This window comes from Diceros bicornis, chromosome 31 (genome assembly GCF_020826845.1).
Source record: "Diceros bicornis minor isolate mBicDic1 chromosome 31, mDicBic1.mat.cur, whole genome shotgun sequence".
In the NCBI taxonomy this organism is placed as follows: domain Eukaryota; kingdom Metazoa; phylum Chordata; class Mammalia; order Perissodactyla; family Rhinocerotidae; genus Diceros; species Diceros bicornis.
In genome coordinates this window covers 8,363,796-8,380,697 of record NC_080770.1, presented here as the reverse complement: position 1 = coordinate 8,380,697, position 16,902 = coordinate 8,363,796, and the positions used below count along the sequence as shown (strand labels likewise).

The 16,902-nt window shown below is 56.2% G+C and overlaps 1 protein-coding gene across 11 annotated transcripts in view; it reads right to left on the bottom strand.

Moving 5' to 3' along the window:
* NRXN2 (neurexin 2) overlaps window positions 1-16,902 on the bottom strand; it is a 108,082-nt gene that overhangs the window by 90,124 nt on the left and 1,056 nt on the right. For all 11 annotated transcript variants that reach the window (XM_058526530.1, XM_058526532.1, XM_058526522.1 and 8 more), the window contains exon 2: window positions 7,369-8,341. In XM_058526530.1, coding sequence (XP_058382513.1) covers window positions 7,369-8,095 — 727 coding nt within the window. In that variant the 5' untranslated portion in view covers window positions 8,096-8,341. The remainder of the gene's footprint in view (window positions 1-7,368; window positions 8,342-16,902) is intronic.

Below are 16,902 nucleotides of genomic sequence, written 5' to 3'. Positions count from 1 at the left end.
TGCCAGCTCTTGATAGGTGCACTGTGTTACTATTTCACTGCTCAGATCTCTATTGTTTCGTGTTTCCACGTCTGCTGACTGGACTGTGAGATATCCATGAGCAAGGACAATGTCTCATTCATCTCTCTATATCCAGCTGCTTGCACAGTTTCTGGCTCAGAAAAAGGCATGCCTGTGTTTGTTGAATGAATAATAAAAAACACTTCTCATGTAAGAGGCACTTCAAATGTGCCTGGCTTTCTCTCACCACACCTACTCGTCGATGGATACCGCTATTACTCCCTTGTAGAGGTGGGGAAACCAAAGCTCAGAAAGTGGAAGAAGCTTGCCCAAGGTCACACTGCTGGTGAGGGACAGAATCAAAATCTGAACTCAAATCTATTAAAATTTCCAATGGGCTACATTCTTGGCCTGGAAGTCAAACTTCTAGAAGCCGACTTTAATCTATAGTTCTGATTTTATCTCCCACAAAGCACAACCATCTTGGTCTCCTCACCAGCCCCTGATACACCAGACTCACATCCCCCAGACTCCATATTTAGACTGTTTTCCTGGAGCGAAAGCCCTGCCCTTTTCTTTCCACCTCCACAAATCTCATTCAGTCATCCTTCAAGATCTAGCTAAGCCCCACCTCCTCCTTGAAGCCTTCCCTGACCACTCGGGTTAATCATCCTGGCAGCATTCATTGATCACTTAGAATAGTGCCTGGCACATTCAAGGATTCCCATATATTAATTCTTTTAGTCCTTACAACAACATGATAACCTGCATTTTACAGAGTAGGGCATTGAAGAACAATGCCATTAAGGAAATTGCCCCTGTTCACACAGCTGGAGAGCAGCAAAGCCAGGATTCAAACCCAGGCAGCCCATGCTCTCAGCCATTCTGCCATAGGAGGCTTTCCTTGGGAGCATCTATCTCGTCTCCAGGTTGTTACAGCTGTCGCTCTCCACACCACTCTCTTGAGCAGTCCATTCTGCCTGGAGCCGTTTCCAACCGCAGAAACTTGGCACAGATGTTAGCTCAGGGCCAATCTTCCTCAGCAAAAAAAAAAAAAAAAAATTGCTATTTTCTCATAGGAGAGCCTCTCAGACCCTACCCAGCATCCACTTACTGTGAGCGACATACAGTTCTAGCATGCTTGGGAACGCTGATTTTCAAGTTCACAAACAGAGAGAGAGAGAGATGGATATGAGTCGCTACCTGGCAGCTCCTCCTAAGGGCGGAGGTGGAAAAATGAGGAAAAGTTAATATAAGAACGCAAAAGTACAGCAGTCAGGCATCTATTTCCGGCAGGGACAAACCTCAACGAGGGAACCACTGCGTGACAGACCCAGTGCAATACCTGAGGGGAATCACAACATCCTGAGTCATCCGGAAAAGGTTAAAACACATTCCAAATATTATGCTTCGGGAGGCAGAGAGGTGTGTAACATATTTTAGAGAGATTTCCATCTGAAATGGTTTAAATGTTGGTGAGTTCTGTGTTTTAATGGCATAATGAGTTCCTCCCCGAGGGCTCCGGAAGGCTGGGATTTTACTGATCGATTTCCACTGCTCTCTCAGTGCCGGACGGGCTGGCCGACAAAGACACAAACGCCCTCATCACACACTGGCTTAAGGGAGAAGCTGTGGCCCGAGGAATTTGGGGTGGTTAGTGGTTTCTGATGAAACCCTGTGCCTAAGGACCCCAATAAACCAAACACAGGTAACCCACGAACACAGCTGGCTGACCACCTCTCCTTTTTGGAGGCAGCATGGAGAAGGGAGGGAACAACAGGCCCTGAGGTCAGCTCAGAGTTCAGATCCCAGCTCCTACATCTCATGTGGTGGTCATGAGGATTAAATGAGATAAAACAGTCAGGGCACCTGGCAAATGCTCACTGGCTGTGAGGCCCCGCTCTCTCCTCCCGTGACTGTGTGAGCCGATTCTCTTTTTTCTAACTGCCCGTGTCTACAGCCGCTCCTCTCCCTCCTCCTCCCAAGTGTATGTGCCTCTGAAGTCTGTCCACCTTCTCTTTGGCCACCTCATCTGATCCCAGAGCTACAAATACTCTCTCTCCACGCACGTGGCGTCCAGGTCTCCAGCTGCAGCCCTGCCTTCAACTCAAAGCTCTCGTGTTTCATTTCCAACTGCCTGGACACCTCTGTCCAGGAACCGCCAAGGGGCAGCACAACCCAACACGTGCGGGATCTGTGGCCCAAACCTGCTCCCCCTCCCGACTTCCCCCTTTCCTTGCACCCCTCCACCATCCTCCCAACCATGCAAACCTGAAACCTCCTCTTCTCTGAGCCCTCCCCGGCCCCTCCACATGCAAGAGGCAGAGTCCTCCAGCTTCAGTCTCAGCCTACCGCCACCACAGCTGCCACCACCCTTCCTCGCCACTCCCCAAGACCCCCGAGCTTCAGGCCTTCAATATCTCTTTCCTGAACTCTCTCTCAACTGATTTCTCCACCGCCTAACTCTGCCCCCTATAATCCATTCTACACCTCACTCCCAGCTTCAGAAATACAGCTCTTATTATTCATACACCTGCTCAAAATTCTTTTGTGGCTCCGTTTGCCAATCCTCTGTACACAGTCAGCATCCAATAAATGCTTGTTGCATGATTTCACTCAAAAATCCAAGACCTGGCTCAACCTGCCTCTCCTGTTTTAGATTCCACTATTTATTCCCCGTACTCTCTGGTGCCCCTCTACCGATATGACAGACACTTCCTCCCTTCCAGGCCTTTGTTCTTACCGGTTCCTTTGCTTGGAGTGAATCCCCCAAACCAAGCTTACTAATCAATGCTCATGGCCAATCTTAAACAGTACGCCTGTTATTACTGATCCCCCAACTTATAAACTCTTCCCTTCCTCAAAACCCCAAGAGCACCCCACTTATCATAGTAACTATCATTTACTCACCACTTATGAACCAGACACTCGTTTAATTCCCACCACAAACGTGTGAGATAAGCACGCTTACCCCCACTTTACAGGTAAGGAGAAATTAGTCTGAAGGTTAGGGACTCATCTGCTGGCACAGGCCAAGTGAGTAGAGAAGTCAGATTTAAACCCAGATCTGAGCCACAAAAGTCTGTGGTTTAACCACTAAGCTACACTGCCTCGCAGCATCTCTTCGGGCATATGCCACACTATTTTGTTTTGTTCTTTTGCTGTTATTGATGGAGCATTTTCTATGTGGCGGGCACTGTTCTAAGCACTTCACATGAATTAACTAATTCTCACAACAACTCTATAAGGTAGGTACTATTATTATCCCCATTTTACAGATAAGGAAACCAGGGCAGAGTCCGAGGTGACTGCCCAGGCAGTCTGGCGGCAGAATGTGTGCTCTTAACCACACACTGGACTGCTTTATAGCTGCTTCCCCAGTTAAGCAATAAGGCAACTCCCAGAGCAGCATCTTATTTATCTCTGACTCCCCTTCAGCCCATATCACAAGACCTATCCCAAAGGAGGCCTTGATAACTACCTGTTGAACTAAATCACCAACAAACTTATAAAACACACTCATGAGGGCCAGCCCCGGCGGCCTGGTGGTTAAGTTTAGCGCACTCCACTTAGGCAGCCCAGGTTTGGTTCCCAGGCACGGACCTACACCACTCGTCTGTGAGCAGCGGCTCACATAAAAAAGGGAAAAAAAGAGGAAGATTGGCAGCAGATGTTAGCTCAGGGCAAATCTTCCTCAGCAAACACACACACACACATACACACACACACACACACACACACACACACACGAGATGCATGCATCTACCCCTCTGCCAGCACACGCATTCCCACTAGTTCCATATTTCTCTCCCAAGCGAGGTACACACCTGACACTCCGTCCCATACAACTGCACCCCCGCTCCACATGAGGTCTCCAACACACACTTGCACACGCTTCTTCCTCGATCACCTCTCTCCACACACATGAGTGACGGGAGGAGGAGTTCATATGCAAACCCCTGCAAAATCCCAGTCTCCCTTAACCTGGCTTTGGCAGATAATCGGCAACAGGTCTGCACACACAGTTACTCATATGTAGCCCTGTCTTCAACCCTGTGATCAGATCCCCCTCAGGGAAAAAAAGCAAATTTCCTAACATGGAGGCTCTCAGTCAATGGGTAAGCCCAGACCCAGGAAGGCGGGGGGATTCCAAAGGAGCCACAAATCCACACGCACAGCAGACACCTAAAGGCAGACTGGTACATCCTGCATATGAAGCTAAGACTATTTTTTCTAATGTATATTTGATTTGATTAACCACAATAGCAAATATAGCATCAAAGTCATCTAAAAGCTTTCCTGAATTCATAGTAGCTTTGAGTCATCTATTTTCACAATAAACAGATATAAAAATAAATACTATTTGGAAGGGGTCCTGTGAATTACTGACTTTTTAAAACGTCCTCAATCTCAGAAAAAGTTGAGAACCACTCAAAGCAGATAATGAAGTAACTAACTTCCAGGGCAGCCTGGGGCCTCTGGCCCCCAGATCCGTCTCAGAGATCAGGAGACAGGCCTGCTCCCCTTAAAGTCTTCCTCCTCCAACCCCAAGGCCCAGGAGTGGGAGCCCATTCCTTTCCCCCTTGGCAGGATGAGAATGTACTAGAAGCGTAATGAGCACAGGATATTACAAAAGCTGCCCAGGAAAGAAGGAACAAATGTAAGGAGAGGGAATGAGGTCACGGGGGGGAGGGGAATCAGCAGGGCTGTCACTGTGCCTGTCATCTCCAGGCATAATTGGAGTTTACAACCCCCACGCCCACCCACAACATATATCTGAAAATATACACATACATATTTCCATGTACTCATACAGCCTTACCCAACCCTTTATTCTCTCAAATACCTATTAATATCTCTTCATTCACTCCACAAATCTTTATCAAACACCCACTGAGTGTCTGGTACTATACTAGGTGCAGGAAATAGAGAGATGAATATTCCTGCCCTTTTATCACAGACAAAGCACCACTCTCTCAACAGATATGGCACATACACACACACACACACACACACACACACAATGGGTCAGATATGCAGCCGCCTCTCACAGTTTCAACACAGCTGACACAAACAATCATCTGGTACACATCCAGCCCACTCATATGATGCACACAACCATCCTTCTCACACACAGGTACCTAAATACATCTCAGACACACAATCACACAACTTGCATTTGGAAGCACACACTTTGGCTTGCTGCGAGCCTCTGGCTGATGAATCCTTTCAGGGAATGGATACAAGGGTTCAGGTTGACCAGAGAGTCTCTGGCTGCATTTTTCATACACCCAGGCCCAATTCTGACTAGTTACTGGCACTTCTCTGCAGCTCAAATTTCCCTTCCATCAAGTTAGAAGGGTGGTTCATCCTATTTTCTTAGGAAGGCTTGGAGGGGAGGAGTCACAGGGACCAGAGCATCAAGTTGAAGGTCGTGGAAAGAAAGATTCCCCATAGAGTCCAGGTGTCTTACTAAGGTCTCACATCAAAACACACGCACGTGGGTACCTACACATGAGCACACACCCTTACACTTGTGTACCACTCACTCTACTAGGCACTGGACTTCTATCTGTAAGTGCTACTATTCAAACAGACCCATTCACACATAATATGCACATTGTCAGATTCATGGGCCTCTGCAGGCAGGCAGACACACACAGACACACAACTTCACAGTTTAGGAAGCACCTGAACTCCTTGGAGAAAAGGCGAGAAGGCATCAGATTAACTTAATATACGCGGTTCCTGGACATATATCCCCCCACCTCGGATGAATAACCCCACAAAAGCAATCCCAGACCCTTCCTGATGTATTCCTCTAGCACAACTACAGATACACAACCAAAATACTCTGCAAAGTACAGACTTCCCAAACCCAGAGCCACACCTGCAGACTCGGCTCCTCCCATGGCTGTCCACATGCTCCCAGCCTCGAGGACCCCCATCCCCAAAGCAGGGCCAGGGCCACACTAGTTTGTGGGCACACACCTGCACGTGCACACACTCCCCAAATGACTCGACCTCTTGGAGGGCAGACACACGCACGACAGCTGAATGGCCCACAGCCTCTCAGGGTAGTGGAGGAAACGGATGCATGTCTGTGCAGACACTCGCGGGGAAAACAGATGCCACAGACCAAGGGTGAAGGAGATGCACGTGCCCCGCCCCCAAACTGATGGGGACCCCCTCCCTCACCCCCCAACCAGACCAAAGCACACAGGCGCCTAAAGTCTCTCCTTCCCCCCCCCCCCCCCCCCCGCCCCACTAAAACCACAGCCTGCCCCAGCCTGGCACCACCTGCAACCGTGCCCCCCACTTCACCCATCTCTGCCCCTCACACCTGGGGAGCTGGCCAAGCCTCTCCCTCCCTTCAACCTCCCGGTCAAGCCCCTATTTCTTACTCAATCCCCGAATCCGGGGTCCTACCAACCCCTGCCCAGCCCACTGGTCTCCTGACCAGACCCCACGCTCCCAAGGGCTCCGACGTTTGAAACAGAGGCCGCCACTCCCCGTCTCCGACCGGGAGAGACGCCCAACCATTTCTCTGCCCCTCACCGAAACCGTCAACTCCTAGTCATGGGCCTGGGAAGCCTCAGCCCCCCTCTCCCACGTGTCTCCTTCACTCTCTGCCCATTCTGTGCTGAGAAGGAAACAGTCGGTTCCCGCCCTCCAGGGCGTGCACTCACAGCCTCGCAATCCCTACTCGCCCACGCCCGCCCTCGCCCGCGCCGTCTGCCCTTCTCCTCACGCCTCGGCCCTCAACCGGCCATGCCGTCTGTCCTCAGGCCGCGCTTCCCGCCCTTCACCGCCCGACGCTCACAGAATGCGAACCGCAGCGCGGCCCCGCCCACCCGGACAACCACGCCCCCTGTCCTCATAAGCCCCGCCCACAGCCCGTCACGAGCCCTCCCGGGCCCCGCCCACAGGTCCCCACCCACTGTCTCTAATAGGCCCCGCCCACACCGATCACTTCCACAAGCCTTCACGGGCGCCTCACCTCACCCACTCGACCCACACGCCCTCAAGCGCCAGACCCCCATCCTCTCGCAGCCCCTTACAGGACCTGACTACATAGTCCTACTCACAGCCTGCCACAGGGCCCATACTGGCCACGCCCACACAGGCCCCACGCTGGCCACTCCCACACAGGACCCACGCTGGCCACGCCCACACCATCCGCCTCCCCGGCAGCTCCCCGGCTCCCTGGCTAACCGCACGCGCCCTCTCCTCGGCACAGGAGTGCTCACATGCCCTCGCAGGGCCACGTCTCGAAACCCCCCGTGCCGGGACAAACTCTCACTCGCCCTCGCAGTCCCCGGGGCACGCCCGCGCCCAGGCGCCCCGCGGCGGCTCCCCCGGGCTCACCTTCGCTGCAGAACTTGCCGCCGAAGCCCGTGTGGCTGCAGTCGCAGCCCACCTCGCCGGGGGCCAGCACCGTGCAGAGGCCGCCGTTGGCGCAGGGGTTGCGTGCGGGCGCGCACAGAGGGTCGGCGGCGGCGCCGCGCAGGCCCTGGCTGCCCAGCAGCGCGGGAGGCCGCTCGCCCAGCTTCAAGTTGGCCAGGAGGCCGCGGAAGGGCGGCTCGTACTTGACGGTGCTGAGCGTGAGCGCCGAGAGGCGCACGTCGGGGGGGATGCCGCCCACGAACAGGTCGCTGGCCACCTGCATCTCGCGCCGCTTCGAGCGCACCTCGGCGGCGCGGGCCTCGCCGTCCACCGCCAGCGCGGTGCGGCGCGCGTCGCGGGTCAGAAGCACCATGTGCCAGCGGTCGTCGGCCACCGGCGTGTCCAGCTGCAGCGTGGCCGGCTCGGCGCACGAGAGCGTGAAGCGCAGCCGCAGGCGCCCGTCCACCAGCAGCAGCTCCAGGAAGTCGCAGTCGCCGCCGTCGTCCAGGTAGAGCAGCAGCGCGCGCGTGGCGTTGGTGCGAAGGCTGAAGCTGAGCTCTCCGCTGCTTGCCGCGCCCGCCCAGCGCGCGTAGCGAGCCCACTGCCCCGGGCCGCCGCCGAACTCCAGGCCGGCCACGCCCGCCGCCAGCGTCAGCAGCAGCAGCAACAGCCGCGGCGACGGCGGCCGCCACGGGCTCCCAGGCGCCATGCCTCCGGCGGCCCCGGCCCCGCCCGGCCCCCGGCCCCGCTCAGGCTTTAGAGCCGCGGGCGCATGGGGCGGGGAGGGGGCCGGGCGCCCCCCGCGCCGAGCGGGGCTCCCTCGCCGGCTCACAGTGCCATGGGCCCGGCCACGGGGCGAGGCTCGCAGAGGCCCAGGTGCCGGCTTTCCTGGGCGGCGGCGGCGGAGGCGCCCCTCCCCCGCTGCGGGCTCCGACGGAAGACAAGGGAGGGATGCCTGCGGGGAAACAGAGACGAAAGGGTTAAGGAGGAGCTCAGAGGAGGGGAAGCCGTCGGTGTCTGGCTCCCCCATTACACCAGCAGGCGCCCAATTGTTTCCCCTTACGACCTGAGGAGCCTGCCCTGACCTGGATAGAACCCAGAGCAAGAGATACCACCATGGACGGGAGTACTGGGGGCCCAACATTTGGGGAGAGATGGCACTCACTAGGGGCATTATTGGTTTGAGATGTGGACAGGAGAGGAAGTAACACCTTAGAGTCCAGTGGGAACCCAACCCAGATGTCCTCACCCTTGCCTCCCTTCAGGACCAGTGCCAGCTCCTTGGGTGAGACCTACAGGTTCTCCAGCTGGTGACCCCAGTCCCTTCATCTCTGAGCCACTCAACCTCTGCGTGGCTCCCACCACCAGCCACGGCTCTCTCTCATCAGCTCCTGATGCTGGATAATGAAGTTGCTAAGTAATTCACTGGGATTAATTAAATGCCAATTCGTCAATGGTATCACTGGGTAACCCGGCTGGGAAGGGGGCAAGGGAGAGAAGTCAGCCAGGACCCAGGCGTCCAGGCCTCAAGCCCTATCCATCCATGCAAGGACACAGGCATCTGATTCCATGTCTCCAGTTCCCCCCAAACCACACTCACCCCTTCCTGGGCCCCAAGCCCACTGCTCACCAGCCCAGATCCTTCCTGAACCTAAATGTCTGTCACACTCGATCTCCAGCTCCCAGTCCTCAGCCTCAGACCTGGTCCCAGTACTTGGGTTCTCTTCACCCCTCAGTTCCACCCCCCTCCCCATCCAGGGCTGGGGGAGCCACCAGGAGGCAGGCAGGCTCATTTGCATAAAATTGCCTTTCTGAAATGATTACCCTTGTAACGGGCTGTCAGAGAGCAATTTATACCCCACGCCAGGGAGGGGAATTTGCATCTCGTTAAACTCCGAGTCGTAATTATTTATATCCAACAACCCTCCTGAATATTGCATTGATTTTATTTTGGGGAGGGAGGAAGGGAAGGAGATGGGGAGAAGCCTGGGAGGGAAGCAGGGAGGGGCTGAGTTTAGGAAGAGACAGAAAGATTGAAGGGAAAGGAAAGGAAGGAGAGGAACTACAGGAAAAGTGACAGAGACGGAAGAGGAATGGAGGAGAAAGGGGATCTGATGGGAAGAAAAGGAAAGAGAAGATAGAGAAAATTAAATACCAAATTCAAACAGCATTTGTCAAGGCCCCGGATGCTGGGCATTTCTACAAATGTTGTTTTACTTAATCACTCTGAGAAGTCCCATTATTCCCATTAACCATTGGGGAAGCCCACATAGTCTAGGGACTTAGGGACTTGCCCAAGGTCACACAGCCAGTCATCGGGGAACTGGAGCTTAGATCCACATCTGTCCAACTCCAGCGTCTCCATGAAAGAGTCAAAGGGCAGCACAGCCACAGGTGTCGCTCAGAGAGGTGGAGACCAAAAGAAGAGAAGAGGGGTGACTTGGAGAAAGTTGGAGGGGCGTGGTTCCTTCCTACGTGGGAGGAAGCTGGGGTATGAAGGGAAAAAGAAAGCTAGGAGCCCCCTAAAAAACCAGAGCGAGGGGGTGAGCAGTCACAGGAGGGCAGGGATGGTTGGAGTGACTTGGGTGCAGAAGGAAGATGAGGCAGAGGAGGCCTCAGGAGGCTGGCGATAGTGTTTGGGGAGCCATCTCCAGGAGACCCCCAAAGCCCAGCTCTCAGGTCCTTCCATCTGGCTCCTGCCTGCTGCCCCCCAATCCTATAGGCTCCAATGGGGACTCAAGTATTCTGCCTCAGAGCCTCTCCAATGGCTGCCCCTTCCCAGGCAGGGAGGAAGGCCATCCGGGCAGGCAGCCCCCTCTGCCTCCAAACGCTGCCAAGTTATATATAGCTTTGCCACTGCCTCTCCTCATTGGGTAATGGAGATAATTAACATGCGCGGGCTAATTAGCCAATCAAATTAAATGCAGCACCTGCTCCCAGCCTGATTGACGCCCTTGCCCCCCCACACACGCACCCCCACCCCAGCCCAGGGCAGGGGAGGGGAACCCTCAGGCCTGGGGGAGGGAAAGGCCAGACACCCTTTCTCTTCCAGTAGGGGCAGCCAGAGACCCCCAGCAGAGGCACAGCCCTGGTGGCCAGAAAAATGACGTCCTCCCTCCCTCCCCTGCTGAAGCCTGGCCTAGCCTCTCTCTGCCTCTCTCCCAGCCCCTGCCCCCACCTCCGGACACTATTTTGGGGAGGGAATTAATTAGCTATTGATTTCCGCTGGCAGAGGGAATAGGATTTCTTGCTGCTGTCCACTCGCCCCTCAGCTGGGGGAGAGGGAGAGGATTAGTTCCCCTGCCCCGCCCCCCAGCCCGGTCCCTCTGTCATACTCTCCAGGGAGATGGCAGAGGGGTTCTTGCTGAAAAAGCCTAGGGGCAGGGTCTCCCTCGGTCAGGAAGTTGGTGAAGGACAGATAGACTGAAGGATGGTGGGGAGGCCTCCAGAGGCTGGAAGGCAGACGCCTGGGTCCTGAGAGCCAGAAGGAATGTTACCTGGTTGGGGGATGGGGTGGCGGTGGCAAAGTGGGTGAGAGTTCGGGAGGGGGCGACTCCACTGGTCTGTGTGTGCCAAGACGTGGAGGCAGAGTGTGGGAAGGGAGGGGGTGCTGTGCAGAGGCACGTGCCTGTGAGCCGGCTGTGGGGGCAGAGGCTGGGTTTATGCAGTGCCTCTGGGGAGGGGCGAGGGCAGGGGCTGGGCCTGAGGCCCCTCAAGGCTCATTACTCATTCTCCCTACAGCCCGCAGCTCTGCAGCACAGGCCAGCCTGGCTCAGCGCTGAGGGCACAGGGGCTGCAGGGCTGGCCAGGAGGAAGCCCCAGCCCTCCCTGGGTCCTCTCTCCCGGGACACAGAGATCCATGGGGCAGCTTCAGGCTTGTGAGGCAGAGACAGCCCCAAGAGGAGCATGAGCTAAGCGGACACCTGGGTCCTTTCCGCCCCACCCACCCTACATTCCCAGGAAACCTGCTGCTCTTCAGCACTCCTTTCCCTTCTCTTTAGCCTCCCCTACCCCAGGCTTCTGCTGACCCACTCTCCAACCCATCCTTCCTCCCAGGATGCAGGGGGTTCCTGCTAACCTGGGATGCTTGTCCTTCCTCAGCTCCTGGTACGCAGCTCTCTGGTCTCAGATCTCCTCCCCGTGGGCCACAGCCATTGCCTTGCACAACTACATCAAGTAAACGGTGTCCTCTGGAGTTGTGCAAGGCCGTGGTCCCTCCCCTTGGCTCATGCAGCTCAGTGGAAGCCCCCTCCACCCACAGTGTCCAGGCACTGCCCCCCAAGACCCACTCTTCTCCTCCAGCGCCCACTACCCGTGCAGGGACACTGGCCGGAGCAGCCTCGGGACATCCTGCCTGCTGACGGATGCCAGTGCAGCACACACTGCCAGCCACTGGGGCCTGGGGCCACAGCTCCCCTGGGAACTGACCTCTCCCACAATCTGGGATTCTGCACCCAGTCAGCCCCCTAGCACCCACTACCCACAGGTGGACTCTGCGGCCTCGAGCTAGTGGTGATGGGAGCTGGAGGGGGTGGGGTTGGGGTGACTCGGCTGCTCTCAGGACCCCAGCCTACTCTCTCCCTGAACCCTCCCCTACAGACTCTTTCTGGGTCCTCCTGGACTGACAGCCTCCTCCTCATCTTCCCACGGCCAGGCCAGTGCCACTGTGTCATCTGGGCCGCAACTTGGACTCCCCACTGTGCATCAGGCCAGGCTGGGCCACCATGTGCACTGTCTTCTTTGATCCTCCAGTTCCAGCAGATAGTTTTGTCGCTCCAGGCTTACAAACGAGGAGCTTAGAACCATGAAATCCTTTGCCCAAGTGCAAGTGCAGGCAAGGGGTCTGCGGGCTCCAACGTCTATGGCCTTTCTTCTACCCTGCACTGTCCACAGGCTACAGGGCAGTGTCAGGTTCACAGCCCACCCTTCTCTGATCTGGCCTTCACAGAGGCCACTCCGCAGACCACCCAGAGTCTAAGTCTGCTCCCAGGACTGAAAGACACAGAGCTCAGAGCTCATGGAGTTCACCCCGTTCAGTTTTTCTGAGGTGGACACTGAGTCCCAGAGAGGGGCAGTGACTGACCCAGGGCCACACAGCAGAGCAAGAGTAAAACCAAGGTCACTGGCCTTCCATTCTAGATGCTTCCCACTATACCCGCTATTCCAGACGTGGGCCTTCCCTCCTGACCAAAGGCCTCAGCCCCTATACCACCAGTAAAACAGAGCAAATAGATGCAAATTGCAGGGTGAAATAGTCTGTACCCTGCTGGCATAGCCCCTGGCCAGGGGCCTTCTCCCAGCACCCACTCAGCCCCCTCTCTGGCCACGTCTGCTCCACACTCACGCACACACACGCGCACACACACACACTTCCAGCCGTGGGAACACCAGCCTCCCTCTGGCTCTCCTCTCCTCACGCCAGCTCCCTCTCCTGCCAGCTGGGAGTGTGACAGCAGGGGCCTCCCCCGGGCGCCAGGGAGGAAGAGCCGGGTTTACACACATCCTGGTGGCCCCAGAAGGCAGCCCGTGGACAGGTGGGAGAAGTGCGTGTCATGAGGAGGGAGATTTTGGCTCGCGCTGAAGAGAAACTTGCTGGCAATCCAAAGCACCCAACAGTGGAGTAGGCTGCCTCCGGGGGTGGTGAGTTCCCCGTCTGTGGAGGTGTCTGAGCTGAGGCAGGATGACTCCAGCTCAGAGATGCTCAGGAGAGGGCTCCTGAATCATGGGGGAGGGGGACAGCAAACTACTTGAGCCCTGAGGTCCCTCTCAGCCACAGAATGTGGTTTTTGGAGGGTCCCCTCTCCTCCCTAAACTCTCAGGCAGGATCAGTGGGCTGCGCACAGTTCCCACCTCCCCTCCCCGCTCCCTCCTTCCAGCCCTGAGGACCTAAAAGAGACAAGGGAAGACCTCAGGCATGTCCACATCCAGCCACACCTCAGCAGTGGGCAAAAACAAGACCATGCAGGGGTTAAAGGCACTGACTCTCGAGCCTGGGTTTAAATGCCAGCTTTACCCCTTTCTAGCTGTGTGACCTTGGGCAAGTTACTTAGCTTCTTGGGCCTCCGTTTCTTTATGTGTAGAAGATAGATAATAATAGTGTTGTCAAAATTAAGAGTTAATATACGTAAAGCACTTTTAACAGTGCCTGGGATGAACTAAAGTATGGGTTGTGTTCATGATTACTTTTAAAACTCCATCTCAGCATTTTACAGTTTGCAAAACTCTGTCTCATGTTCCCTTTGGTTCTCACCAGGGCCTGCTGAGGGAAAGAAGCAAGGCAGATCTTATCACTGCCCCCTTTTGCAGATGGGGAAACTGACACTCAGAAAGGAGAAGCCCCACCCCCACCCCAAGGTCACAGAGCTCGTAAGTGGCAGAGCTGGGACTCACATTTCTCCCCCTGGGCCCTCCTCTGCTCTGCTGGACACCTCCTCCTGCCTGGGAAGGTGGGAGAAGGGATGAACGGGTCTGAAGGCTAGAGGGAGTCCCATGGAAGCACAGACTGGGAGAGAGAGGTGTGTGCGCGGGGACCCCGAGCAGGTCTCTGCGGACGTGGAGAGAAGCATGAAGAGGGCTGGGCACAAGAGGTGGAAGCCCAAGGTGTGCATGACAAGGCTGTTGCCAGGCGTGTGGGGCTGAGGAGATGGGTGGGCTGGGGACCGAGGTGCAATTGAATGACTCGGCGGAGTGGGGACCGGAGGTGCCTAGGAGCTTGGGGGCAGGCAGTGGGAGGGGTGAGCTCATCCCCATGCCCACCCCTGTGCTGTGCACAGCTGGGGGACATCAGCCTGGGTGGGTACACCCCAGCAATGCAGAGGGACAGATGGTTTCCAGGGGCAGCCTTGTGAGCAAGCACGAGGGGTGCCTGGGAATGTTCCAAAAGGTATCCACGACAGGTGTGTGCGTGTGCATGTGTATGTGTGGAAGGTTATGATAATGACAGTGAAAATAGCTGCCATTTACTGGGGCCTTTCTATGTGCCTCGCAAACACATTGGATGAAGTAAAGTTCACAGAACACTTAGCACAGAGCCAGGTGCCCCGTAGGTACACAGTAAAACAGTCATTACTACTATTACTGTCATCATAATCATCGCACAAGTCCTCGCAAGAACCCCATGAGTAGGCATGAGGACCCTCGTTTTACAGATGAGGAAACTGAGGCTCACTGAGGGGCAGAGCTGAGCCCACGCAGCCTCACTCTCAGCCCACCCCACTGTGTTAAACAGTGGTGGCAGTGGTGGAGACAGCTTTGTAAGTGACGAGGTGCCACGCACACACTGGATTATTTGTGGAATGAGTCTCTGGAAGCCTGCAGGCCTGCTGGTGTGTACGGGGCCAGGTAGGGAGCCACCCTGGCAGCTGGAGCAGCAGGGTAGGTGGCATGTGAGATGCACGGTGGGTCGGGGCATCCCCCCGGGGCTGGGCTCGGAGCTGGGAATGAAGGGGCCCCGTGGCTCCAGCGCCAGTCAGGGGTGGGGCCCCGCGCGTGAGGACTAGTGCTGGGATGGGGGCACCTGGAGATGGGAAGTTCCTGAGGAAGGCTAGATGTGGCTGAGCGCTGGGCTCGACTGGAAGGGACTGTGGTCATGGTCAGGTGGGATAGGAGGGCCCAGGGTTTAGGGGGCTTTCTGAAGGTACAAAAATATAAGAGTGAAGCAGAGAGACAATGGAAGTGGGAGAGAAGCTTAGGAGGGGAGCCAAGGCACAAAGTGGGTGTTCGCATGCATGTGTGTGCCAGTGGGTTTGCCTGGGGCAGCGTGCTTAGGACCTGGATGACAACATGGTACTTGATGATGTGTGTTGGGGGTGAGAGGGTGTGTCCAGGAGGGAAGGGTGTGTTCCAGGGAGTGGAGGTGTGCATGGGAGAGTGCAGATGTGCCTGAGATGATGCGCAAACCTGTGGAGGTGCATGGTTGGATGGGGGGCTGTGTGTGTCTCAGGGTGAGGGCTGACAGTGCAGTGTTGGGGCTCTGGGGGCACATGGGGGCCATGTGTGTGTCGCATACACAAGAGCAGGGCACCTGGGGGAGGTCTCTGAGGCAGGCAGCGAGGTGGCTGTCTTTCTGGGCGGGGAGTGTAGGCAGTGTGCTGCCAAGAGGTGTATTGTGTACGCAGGTGTGTGTGCCTGTGTAGGTGTGTGTCTGGGTGGGTGTCACAGAGCGTATGTATCAGTGTCAGGTTGTCTGTGTCACTGGCAAGGGAGGGCAGGAGGGAGCAGCAGGACCTGAGTAGAGACTGAGAGTCTGGAGGGAAGAGAGGTCCCCAGTGGCCCCTCCAGAACCCAGCCCCCTCCTCTCAGGAGCTGACAGTGAGGATTCAGCCCAGGCCAGGAAGCCAGGAGAGGCCCCAGGCTCCTGGAGCAAACTCCCCAGCCACCCTGGCACTGCCGGACTCTGCCCGTCGGTCAGTACCGCCCATCCCTGTGGCTCTGAGGACAGGATGGGCCTGAGAACACCTCCTCTAACAGGAATGAAAGACCCTCTTCCACTCTCCCTGGAAAGATCCAGCCCAGCCTCGGATGCCAGCATCCCTGGAGGCATCTCCCAAGGCACCTGAGTGGCTGAAGCACCCACAAAACAGAGGACCTCACGGTTAACAGACAAGCCGACTTCCCTCCTCTCTTTCTTCCTCTGCCTCCCTTCTCTCTTTCTACTTCTCTGGTAGAAAATAGAGAATACAAAGCCCTAAAGTCCACCCTCCTCCAAAAGGAATACTCAGACATTGGGAAGGTGGACAAGAGGGAGGGGCAGGAATGAAAGGGAGGTCCTCGCCCACCCCACCCCCCAACACATACAAAACCAGAGGTGTACAGAAGCCCCCAAGGCAGTCAAGAGGACTGGAGACCCCAGACCCAGCCCCTGACATTGATTTCAGCACTCCAGGTCTGGACAGCTTCCCCCTTCACCTCCAGGCACCAAGAAACAGCCCCCTCCCAGCCCTTGCTGGTTCCATGAGGTACCAAATGCCTTCACCCAGGACTCAAGAGGGGGTTGAGAGTAAAGAAGACAACAGACCCCAAAAGCCAATTTTTCCTCCAAGGGCCCATCAAAGATTCAAGGGCCCAGACCCCAGCCCAAAGAACCCAAGGCAGATGGCTCCTTCAGCTGGGGGAGGAGGCTGGGACATGAGACATTTCCCCTCCTCTTTGGGGGTGGGGGAGCAAGCCCAGGGCCCTGCAGCTTCCTTTCCCTGCAGCACTCTTTGACCATAACCCTGTCACCGCCCCCAGCACATTCCCACCCCAGCATAGCCCCCTCCTACTGATTTCCCAGTCTCCCTCTCTCATCGCCCCCAACCTTCCCCCGCAAGCTTCCGCTCCTCTCCCTCAGGCCCCCCATCTTTCCTGGCTCTCCACCAGCACAGACCCATCTCTGCCTCGAGCACCTTGGCACCTTCCCCTCTGCTCTCTCCGGATAACCTCGTCTCCCCTTGGCTCCCATCCCCCAGTAAAGCCTGGTCCTCAGTGGTGCCCCCCAGTATGAAGCCCTGGGCCTGGCCCCTGCTCCTTGCCTCT